Below are 10,016 nucleotides of genomic sequence, written 5' to 3'. Positions count from 1 at the left end.
GGATTTCCGGGCGCCAGAGAAGAAGTTCTTCCTTTAACAAGATGGCGGTGGGAAGTGGTGGTGGTGGTGGTGGCCAGTGCTCGAAAAGCGAGGCCAATTCCGGCTTTCTGGGGCTGCGGCCCACTTCGGTGGACCCGGCGCTGAGGCGGCGGCGGCGAGGCCCAAGAAATAAGAAGCGGGGCTGGCGGCGGCTAGCTCAGGAGCCGCTGGGATTGGAGGTCGATCAGTTCCTGGAGGACGTGCGGCTGCAGGAGCGCACGAGCGGGTGAGTGGGGCGGGACTGCGGACAGGTGGGCCAAGTTTTCTGTGGCGGGGTGCGAGGCCGAGCTGCCTGGGGGGACTTCCGGGGGCCTGGGAGCCCCTGTCTGGCACCGCTGGGGAAGCCGAGGGGTTAGACTGGGAACTCCGGGTGACGGCCTGTGGGACTTGATAGGGTCACCGGGTACAAGACGCCCAGTTAAATTAGAATCTAGGTAAACCACAAACACTTTTCTGATATCAGTACGTACCACGCACCCAGCCTAGTTGAGTGCGTTTTACGTAGTAAATTCTGCAAACTGGAGGGAGGAGCTCTGGCCTGGAGGGGTCCCAGGCGGGAAGCTTGTACTTGAATGAGCATAACAGGAAAGCTGAGCCCGGAGAGGTTAAACCTGTTCCTTTCTTAGTTTCGTGCTCCTCTCCCCAACATGTATGGCTGACATTCTGAATTTCTATTTTCCAGTGGCTTGATATCAGAGGCCCCCGATGAAAAACTCTTCTTCGTGGACACTGGCTCCAAGAATGAAGGTGAGAAAGGGTTTTTGTGGCTGGTGTATGGCGATGATTAGTCCTTATTGAGGCTCCCTCAGCCTGTAAAAGGATCTGTGTTAATGACGTGGCTTGGGTGGAAAATGCCTGCAAAAAAAAAAAAGGTATTTACTATATAAACAAGAGGACCTGGAATGAACAGAAAGCAAGTTAGGGACTAACCTAAAGAACTCACTTTTTCTTCTGAGGTTTCAGAGAGGTCTCAATGCCCAGAGAATCCAGTCGGGGTCTGCCTTGTTGAGTAGATAATCATAAATCAGGAGGTCTCCGTTAATTTGCAGAAAACCAAGTCAGGGACTTGCTGTAAGGAATCGTACCTGTTTTTCCTTTAATGAGAACAAAAGGATCAACTTGAATAAGAGACCCATCTTGACCCGCTTGCTTTAATTTGCCAAAATGCAGGGTCGGGACCTTCTAAAACAAGTGGAGGAGGAGCAAGTTAGGGTTTGCTTCAGTGAGTAATAAGGTTAACTGTCAATACCTGGAGAAACAGATGAAGGATAAGCGACTTGTTTTAAGGAGGGGCTAGAAAAGCTGAGGGGTCCGTTTGAACGGGAAAGCCGATAGCTTTAATGAGCAAAACGTCAGGCTGCTGTAGCAGCAGGATGGCCTTGATGAGCACGTATGAGGTCAGTCAAGGGGTCTGGTCTAAGGGAAGTGAAAGGACCTCTTGGGGGAGAGTGGTCTTTGAGCAGGTAAGGAAGGGGTATTAAAGAGGTCGACTTTCACAGGAGTGAGGAGATCTGCTCTGTGAACAGAAGAGTAAAGGCAGGGAGCTGCCCTGGTGAACAGGCGAGGAAGTAGTTACAGATTCTGCTTTAGATTTAAAAAAAAAAAAAAAAAGCAGAAGGATAATAGCGATTGCGCGCTTTCACGGGTGATCCCTGTGCTGTGGAGTCGAAACACTGCGGACCCTTGAACGATGCAGGGGTCAGGGGTGCTGACGTTCCATGGGGTCGAAGATCCACGTGTAATTTGTAGTCGGCCCTCTGTACCTTGGTTCCACATCTGTGGATTCAACTAACTGCAGAGTGTGTGTTCCTGCAGTATTTGCTGTTGAAACAAAGCTTGGTATATAAGTGGACTCGCAGTTCAAACCCATGTTGTTCAGTGGTCAGCTGCAATTATTGGGTTGGCCAAAAAGTTTGTTTGGGTTTTTCCGTAAGATGTTATGGCAAACCGCGAATGACGTTTTTGGTCAGCCCAGTACATCTCCGCCTGATCCCGTGAGGTAGGCATTAAACCTCATTTTGGCAGCACGGAGGAGGAAAGTCACTTTCATGAGGTCCCTTAGCAAATGGAAGGATGCGGATTCCATCCTAGTATGTTTTATTCTAGAGTCCTTTTTACTATTAGGCTTTAGAAGTAAAAGCAGAAAATTCTCTTGTGCTGAGAATCGGCTGTCTTGGGTCCTGAGTCCAGCACCCTGGGCCTCATGTCACCTGACCACCTGCTTTCTTCCTTGTTAGCGTTAGTGGTTCTGTGGCCTCTTCCCTGTTGCCTCTGGAAGCCCCTTGTCTGCAGGGCTGTGGGTCTGACTCCTCTGTGTCCCCAGCACAGGGCTACCTCCAGCTGGCCCAGGAAATGGATGTGGTGTGGGGAGTCACAGCTTGGGCACCCTGGGCCCTGCCCTTGCGGGGGCCTCTTTCCTCAGGTGGGAGCCTGGGGTCAGCCTGGGCCCTCCAGGTCTGTACTGGGATGCAGGTCTCCAGGGGAGCCGGAATGAGGGGAGTGGGAAGTTGGTCTTGGGTAGTGAGGAGGCCTGAGGCCTTAATTCTTTCCTTTCTTCCACCCCCAGAGCCGAACAAGAAGAGGACCAAAGGTCAGAAGAGGTCGCTGCTTCTCAAGAAACCCCTTCGGATCGACCTCATTCTAGAGAACACGTCCAAGGTCCCTGCACCCAAAGAGTGAGTGTCCCACCAGCCCCAGACCCTCCTTCCCTTTTGGTTCTGGCCTCACGCCCTTCTGTGCAGGCCCTGTTCACTTCCTGACCCTAAAGGAATTCTGGGGAGGGAGGGTGATAGGTGAAGGGCACTGGAGGGGAGGACGGGGTCGGATTTGCGCTTTGGAGAGCGGATTGGAGGCAGTGAGGCTGGGGCCAGGGTGCTGTGGCTGGGCAGGCGAGGATGGGCCTGGACGTGGCCGAGGGCTCTGGGGATGGAAGGGAGGGCTGGGTGGGCAGCCACGGCCAGGGGATGGGTTAGGCAGGGCTTAGTGACTGACCCCTGAAGTGGGGGTGGGGCGTGGATGGCTGGTGGGGCGTGGATGGCTGATGTGGCGGACAGTGGAGCGATGCTGAGGTTGGTTGTGAAATGGTGTGTGAGGTCCCTGGGAGACATCCAGGGCAAGGGCCCCAGGGGCTGTTGTGTTGTTAGGTCTGGGGCTCAGGAGAGAGGCCTGGGCTGGGGGCAGACATGGGGAGGTGGTCTCTGAAGCTGCTGGATCGAGTGAGGAGGCCCCCTGTGGAGGGAGGAGGTGCTGGGATGCCTGGCCGGGGCAGGGGGAGCCCGCCTCACCTGCTGCGCCTGTGCCGCTTCTCCCCGGCCCAGCATCCGTGCCCACCAGGTCCCCAACGCCAGGAAGCTCAAGCGGAAGGAGCAGCTATGGGAGAGGCTGGCAGAGCAGGGCGAGTTGCCCCGGGAGGTGCGCAGGGCTCAGGCCCGGCTCCTCCACCCTCCTGTGGCCAAAGCCAAGCCGGGGCCACAGGACACGGTTGAGCGGCCCTTCTATGACCTTTGGGTCAAAGACAGTGAGTGTCCCAGCTGCGGCGTGCCGTGTCTAAGGGGGGGCGCCCTGCGGGGGGCGCTTTGAGGGTCTTAGGCAGAGTCAGGAGTCTTGAAGTGGCCCCGTTTTCCTGCTCGTGCTCCCCTTTTGCAAGTGGGCCGGCTCCTGCCCCTCCGCCTGGGGTCTCCTCTGCTTTCTGCACCCCGTCCACATGCTCTTTTGCTTGGCGTTCGAAGCCCTCTGGGGTCTGAGAGTCAGTCCTTCCCGGGCCATCTTGCAGTCAGTGCTTCGGTGCCATCTTAAGGGAGGAGGGCTGGGAGGGAGGCCCTCGGGGTCCCGATGTTCCCCCAGCAGCAGCCCCTCGCTGCCTCCGCAGACCCTCTGGACCGGCCCTTGGAGTACCAGGACTCTTTTTTCCTGGAGCAGACCAAGAAGAAAGGTGTGAAGGTGAGAATTCGTCAGAAGGGCGTCCTGGGGGATAGGGGTCAGAGCGCGGCGTTGGGGAGCGTTCAGGCCGTAGAGCCTCAGCGTCAGAGCCCGACCGTCCTGTGACCGGGAGCCCACTTGCTGGAGCTAGGCAGGCAGTGCCACCTCCAGGGCACAGAGCAGAGTGGTGGCAGGTCGGTGGGACGTGCTTCAGGGAGATGAGGGAAACCTTCCCTGGAAAGTAAGATGGTACTAAGGGGCAGGAGACCTGGTGTAGTGAGCGAGCCTGCAGAGATGGGGGGGCGGAGCCTCCAGCGAGGGCGCGACTGTAGGGTGCGGAGGCCCGCTGGTCGGGGGTGGGAGAAGGCTGCGGGAGCCCGCTTGGGGCTGTGGGCTTTTATCCTAAGTGCTTTTGCACACGGGAGCGGTGGGATTGTGGGCCGCTCTGAGGAGGTGGGACAGGTGGGGCCGGGCACCCCAGTGCGGGGGTGAAGGGGGTGACCCAAGGCAAGTCCTCGGGCAGAAGCACCCAGCCTGGCGGGCAGTTGGCTGTGGGGAGGGGCAGGGGGCATCAGGGGCGACCCCCAGGCTTCTGCTGTAGACGGGGAGCCTTTGCTGGGGTGGAGGCCAGCCGAGCAGGGACGTGGCACGTCCAGACGGGGAGATGCTGCTCAGAGCTGAGCGTGCACTCGGGTCGCCTGGGGGTTTGTTAAAGTGCAGGTTCTGGTTAGCTGGTTTCAGGTGAGCCCGTGGCCCTGCGTTTCTCCCAAGCTCCCGGGGGCGCAGGGCTACACTCTTAAGTGTCTGTCAGCCCTTGTCTGCGGTGTCCTGCACTGACAGACACAGAACCTCATGCCCTCTGCCAGGCACAGCTGCCGATCTCAGTGATGGTCTGATGACCGTACCATACGGTTTTGCAAGTGTCACCCTCCCCACCGCTCTGGCGACAGGAACCCTACTCAGGAAAGACAAGCGGGGTCCCTGCGTGCTCGTCCTGGGGTTGCCGCGCCTGCGGTACCAGCTGTCCATTGTTCCAGCTGCCGCAGGCACCTCCCAGCTTGAAGGCCGTGCACCGTGCTGAGGCCTCTGCCGCCTCCCGGGCCCGGGTCCCAGCACTTGTGGGAGCTTGAGTCATGGCGCTCCCGGGCCTTAGCCTGCCTTGGTCTTGTCCTCCTCCAGCGGCCGCAGCGTCTCCACACCAAGCCCTCCAAGGCGCCTGCCGTGGAGGTGATGCCCGCGGGAGCTTCCTACAACCCGACCTTTGAGGACCACCAGGTACGCCGCCCCGCCGGGCCTCTCACTCGCTGCTTGGCCATTTGGTCAGCATGCCCTCCCAGGGCTCGTGGTGCAGTCGGGGAGACAGACCTGTTCCCGCACAGTGATGACCCAGAGTGGGCAGGGCTGGGATGGAAGGGCACAGGGGGGCATCAGACCCAGCCTTGGGAGTCACGGAGGGCTTGCTGGAGAATGGGGTATCAGAGCTGAGACTGGGGGCAGTTTGTTATGGTAAGAGAGGAAGGAGTGGGGGTGTTCCAGTCGGAGGGAACAGCATGTGCAAAGGCCCAGAGATGGGTGAGACTGTGGCACGTTTCAGGAACTCTGTGGGACATAATGCAAAAGGCTTTCAACTAAAAAAAAAAAAATAAGACTTTCAGCTGTTGGCAACAAAACGTGTGACCTAGTAAGCTTTGTGCAAGGGTGAAGGTAGTTTATCAACAGGAAAAGCCGGTGGCAAGAGTCAGTGTTTATCTCACAGACATCTGTCGGGTACAGGTGTCACGAACAGAGAGGGGACAAACCCCCGCCCTCTGGGAGCTCAGGTTCCTGGAGAGAAATCGAGGTCACTGAGTAGACGCAGGTGCTCCTGTGAATGCTGTTCAGCGTTGTTCCCCGTGAGACAGACTCTTAGCTGACCAGGGGCAGGGGGCCGTGTCCCTCTCCCGGGGAACAGCGTCTACGGGACAAACAGCGCCGCGCGAAACATTGAGAGGATGAGGTCGGCCACAGGCAGAGGCTGTCGCTCACGGGGAGACGTTGTCGTTTTCTTTTTCTCTCTTTTTTAATATAATCGCTTTATCAGGATATAATTTCCATGCGTGTGATTCACCCACCTACAGGACACAATTCAGTGGTGTTTAGTATATGCAGAGTTGTGTGGCCATCACTACAGTCCAATTTAGAACATTTTCATCACCCCAGAAAGAAAGCTAATGCCCATCAGCCGTCACCCCCCAGTTCCCCATTTCCCCTGGTCTCGGGCAGCCACCACTTCTTCCTGTCTGTGTGTGTGTGCCTGTTCAGGGCACTTCCTAGAAGTGGAACCCTGCAGTGTGTAGAGACCAGACTGTCCTTTAAGAGGACGGGCAGAGCAGATGTGAGATTAGGGATTAGAAGCCCCCTTCGGCCGGTGCAGGGAGGCCAGGGAGAAGAGGGGGCGCCTGGGCCATCGACGGGGGTGGGCTGAGCCCTGGGGTGGAGGTGCAGGTGGGAGGTAAGAGGGCCGGGTCTGTAACTCCCAGGAGAGGCGTCCAGGGCCTGGGTCCTCACCTGCATCCCCGCCCCCTCCCAGACCCTGCTCCGGGCGGCTCATGAGGTGGAGCTGCTGCGGCAGAAGGCAGCAGAGAAGCTGGAGCGGCAGCTGGCCCCGCCAGCCTCGGAGCAGGCTGCCACCCAGGTGAGCCCAGGCCCACTCACCCACCCTTCCCGCCCGCTCTCTGCCTTGCGCCTGACCTGCTCCCTCTCCCCAGGAGTCTGCCTTCCAGGAGATGTGCCAGGGGCTGCTGGAGGAGTCGGATGGGGAAGGGGAGCCCGGCAAGGGCCAGGACGAGGGTCCCGAGGTTGAAGGAGACCAGGCCACGGGAGCAGAGGCCTCTCCCACAGCCGTCCGCCCGGCCTCCGCGGAGAAGAAGACGGAGCAGCAGCGGCGGCGGGAGAAGGCTGCCCGGATGCTGGTGAGCACCCTGGGCTCCAGTCTGCTCTGCCCAGTCCCGCAGCCTGGTTTCTCCTGCCTGCAGCCTGCTTTTTTTGGGCTGTTTGGCATCCTTGAAGCTCCTTTGTCAGCTGAGACCTAGGTCCTGGCATCCTCCAGATGCCTCTCTGGGCTCAGAGGATGCAGCGGGGAACACGCCAGGTCAGGCCCTGCTGCCCTGGTGATGATGTTTGGGGGTGGGGGCTGGGGAGGGTTTATGAACCACAGACAGAGAAAAACGGATAAGGAAGGTCAGTTCACGAAACAAGCACTGGGCTTCCCTGGTGGCGCAGTGGTTAAGAATCCGCCTGCCAGTGCAGGGGACACGGGTTCGAGCCCTGGTCCGGGAAGATCCCACATACCACAGAGCAACTAAGCCGGTGCGCCACAACTACTGAGCCTGTGCTCTAGAGCCTGTGAGCCACAACTACTGAGCCCGCGTGCCACGACTAATGAAGCCCACGTGCCTTGAGCCCGTACTCTGCAACAAGAGAAGCCACCACAACGAGAAGCCCACACGCTGCAGTGAAGAGTAGCCCCCGCTTGCGGCAACTAGAGAAAGCCCAGGCACGGCAGTGAAGACCCAATGCAGCCAAAAACAAATAAATAAAATGTTTAAAAAAGGAAAGCAAGCGCTGTGGAGAAACAGCTGCTGTGACCTGGGAGCAGGTGGAGGAAAGGCCCGGGGCGAGGTGGTGCTCGACCTGGCCCCTGACCTCGCCCGTCCCCGCAGAGGGTTCAGCAGGCTGCGGTGCGGGCCGCCCGGCTTCGGCACCAGGAGGTCTTCAGGCTGCGCGGGATCAAGGCGCAGGTGGCACAGCGGCTGGCGGAGCTGGCTCGACAGCGGGAGCGGCGGCAGGCACGGCGGCTGGCAGAGGCGGACAGACCCCGCCGGCTGGGGCGGCTCAAGTGAGGCCTGGGCTGGGGGCTCCCTGGGAGTCTGGGAGGGGTCCAAATCCCCTATCTGGTGCCTTCCTATCTTTGCTCAGCCTGGGCCTCTCCTGGGAGACCATCTCTTTCCCCCAGAGTTCCGTGTTCTCAACCCCACTGCCCGGCCTCTTGTTCCCAAGAGGGGTCTTCGGCCCTGTGTCCTGGGCCAGGCTCACCTCACCCCGCCCCCCGCCCACACCGGACGCCCCGCGTTCCCCAGGTATCAGGACCCCGACATTGACATGCAGCTCAGCTCGGAGCTGTCTGACTCACTCAGGACCCTGAAGGTACTTGTCTGGCTGGGGGGTTGGGGGGCTGTAGGGGAGACACCCGTGCCTGGTGATGATACCCATCCTTGCTCCCCGTGTCCCCCAGGGACTATGGGCGACATCACGGCTGCCCCCAGGCTGGGCTGGTTGGGCTGATGCCTGGGGGCTGAGGGCACGGGGTCCCTGGGGGTGAGGGGCCGAGTGATGGATAGTTGGAACCTGGGGCCCTCAGAAGACTGTTCCTCCTGGCCAGGTCCCATTGTAGCCCCTGGTCTGCGGGCCCCACTCTCAGCGTCTTCAGTCCCAGAGGGGTCTTTCTAAAGCTCAAAATAGACCCTGTTCCTCCCCCACTCGGAGCCTGCTGTGGCTCCCCAGTGCCCCCGGGAGGAAGCCCAGCTCACACAGCCACAGACCCTGTGTGGTCTGACGTGCCTTGGGGCTCCAGCCAGCTGTACTTGTAGTGGGCCGACCGTGCACCCTTCTTCTGACCCCACCTCTGCCCCTGCTCTCCCCTGCCGGCCACACCCATTCCCCTTTCTCCAGCCTCCTTCGTGTTGCTTCCTCCAAGCCCAGCTCAGGGCCGGCCCATGGGTCAGTACCTATCACCCCATGAGCTCAGGGCCAGGCTGAGCCCCTGGTGTACGTGAGGCCAGACTCGGGGCCTTGGCTAATGGGGGGACTGCGGGGCGGACTCCCCCCCCCCTCCACTGGACCCTGTGGAGCGCTCAGGGCCCTGGGGTTTCTGCCTAGCACCAGCTGAGGTCTCCCTGTCCGTGTCTCGCAGCCTGAGGGCAACATCCTCCGTGACCGGTTCAAGAGCTTCCAGAGAAGAAACATGATCGAGCCTCGGGAGCGAGCCAAGTGAGAGCCGGGACCTGCCATGTGGGGCGGACATCGGGAACCTTCCCCCACCGGATGGGCGCCGGATGGGCTTGAGGTCGCCGACTGCTCTCTTCTCCCTCCCCCAGGTTCAAGCGCAAGTACAAAGTGAAGCTGGTGGAGAAGCGGGCGTTCCGCGAGATCCAGTGAGTGGCGCTCCCCTTCTCCCCAGTGGTCTCCAGCGGTCCCGGGGCCCCTCCCAGACCCGGTTGCTGTAGCCAGTGATGGAGCGATGCTCCCTCGGCCAGGCCTGGGACAGGGTCAGCCTGCCAGAGCCACCTGACCCCAGAGTCAGGCCAGGGAGGGTCCCCGAGGGGAAATGGAAGGGCCCAAACCGGAAGAGGGGGTGTCACGTGGAGGAGGATGTGGCCCCCCCCATCCACCCTCAGCCTCCCCTCTGTCCCCAGGTTGTAGCTGCCACGAGATGTTGGAGCCCCCGCCCTTCAATAAAGCACCTTCTGACCAACACCTCAGGCCTCGCGTGTGACTTGTCTCCCTCCTGAGGGCAGCTCTGCCTGTTCCCCTCTAGCACACAGGGATGTGGGTACCAGGACCTTCGTCTCCACCAAAGGCTGGTGGGAAGCCAGGGCGTGGCAGAGGGCTTGTCCGGCAGAGGCAGGGGCAGCCATCCCGGGAGCGAGCAGCGTCTTACAGAAGTAGGCGGAGGGGACGGGCCAGCTGCTGTTGGGTGTGGGAGAGGGGAGGGCTGCACTTGGGTTTCTGGTGGGGGGAGGTGGCCCATTGCACTGCAGTGACGAGGGAGGCGGACCTTGACCGCAGGCACCTTGACTACAGGCATGTCACATTGTTTAGAGCAGTAGCTGACGTTCGCTGCCCTCCTATCCTTTCTATTCAAGCCCTGACAGCCAGTTTAGGAGGGCTGGAATTACCTATCCCCGCCCCGCCCCCTTTTTCTTATGCCACACCATGTGGCATGTGGCATCTGTTACCTGACCGGGGATTGAACCTGCGCCCCCTGCAGTGGAAGCGCAGAGTCTTAACCACTGGGCCAC

General features: G+C 60.0%; 1 protein-coding gene and 1 non-coding gene across 3 annotated transcripts; both read left to right on the top strand.

Moving 5' to 3' along the window:
• Window positions 1–30: 30 nt before the first annotated feature.
• On the top strand, window positions 31–9,469 carry NOP53 (NOP53 ribosome biogenesis factor). 2 transcript variants are annotated; one of them, XM_065898622.1, is made up of 13 exons: window positions 31–265; window positions 722–786; window positions 2,606–2,714; window positions 3,357–3,556; window positions 3,908–3,978; window positions 5,137–5,232; window positions 6,527–6,631; window positions 6,705–6,908; window positions 7,659–7,834; window positions 8,076–8,142; window positions 8,909–8,985; window positions 9,093–9,149; window positions 9,411–9,469. In XM_065898622.1, exons 1-13 carry the CDS (start codon window positions 42–44, stop codon window positions 9,415–9,417), a joined length of 1,458 nt encoding a protein of 485 aa, XP_065754694.1. In that variant the 5' UTR covers window positions 31–41; the 3' UTR covers window positions 9,418–9,469. The 2 variants fall into 2 exon arrangements, with proteins under 2 accessions (XP_065754694.1, XP_065754695.1); XM_065898623.1 differs by lacking the exon at window positions 9,411–9,469 and having other exon boundaries at window positions 42–265; window positions 9,093–9,153.
• On the top strand, window positions 8,189–8,299 carry LOC136141565 (small nucleolar RNA SNORD23). The gene has a single exon (XR_010657741.1). It is a non-coding gene; the product is annotated as a small nucleolar RNA SNORD23 (small nucleolar RNA).
• Window positions 9,470–10,016: the final 547 nt, after the last annotated feature.

This window comes from Phocoena phocoena, chromosome 20, assembly GCF_963924675.1.
Source record: "Phocoena phocoena chromosome 20, mPhoPho1.1, whole genome shotgun sequence".
Classification (NCBI taxonomy): Eukaryota; Metazoa; Chordata; class Mammalia; order Artiodactyla; family Phocoenidae; genus Phocoena; species Phocoena phocoena.
This window is presented reverse-complemented; position numbering and strand designations above follow the sequence as displayed.

What these genes read in the sequence shown, in the direction of transcription:
- NOP53 (XM_065898622.1), top strand. Translation starts at nt 42, where the DNA reads ATGGCGGTGGGAAGTGGTGGTGGTGGTGGTGGCCAGTGCTCGAAAAGC. An exon ending in TGACCTTTGGGTCAAAGACA is followed by an intron (nt 3,557 to 3,907) that starts GTGAGTGTCCCA and finishes CTGCCTCCGCAG; the next exon opens with ACCCTCTGGACCGGCCCTTG. An exon ending in ACTCACTCAGGACCCTGAAG is followed by an intron (nt 8,143 to 8,908) that starts GTACTTGTCTGG and finishes CGTGTCTCGCAG; the next exon opens with CCTGAGGGCAACATCCTCCG.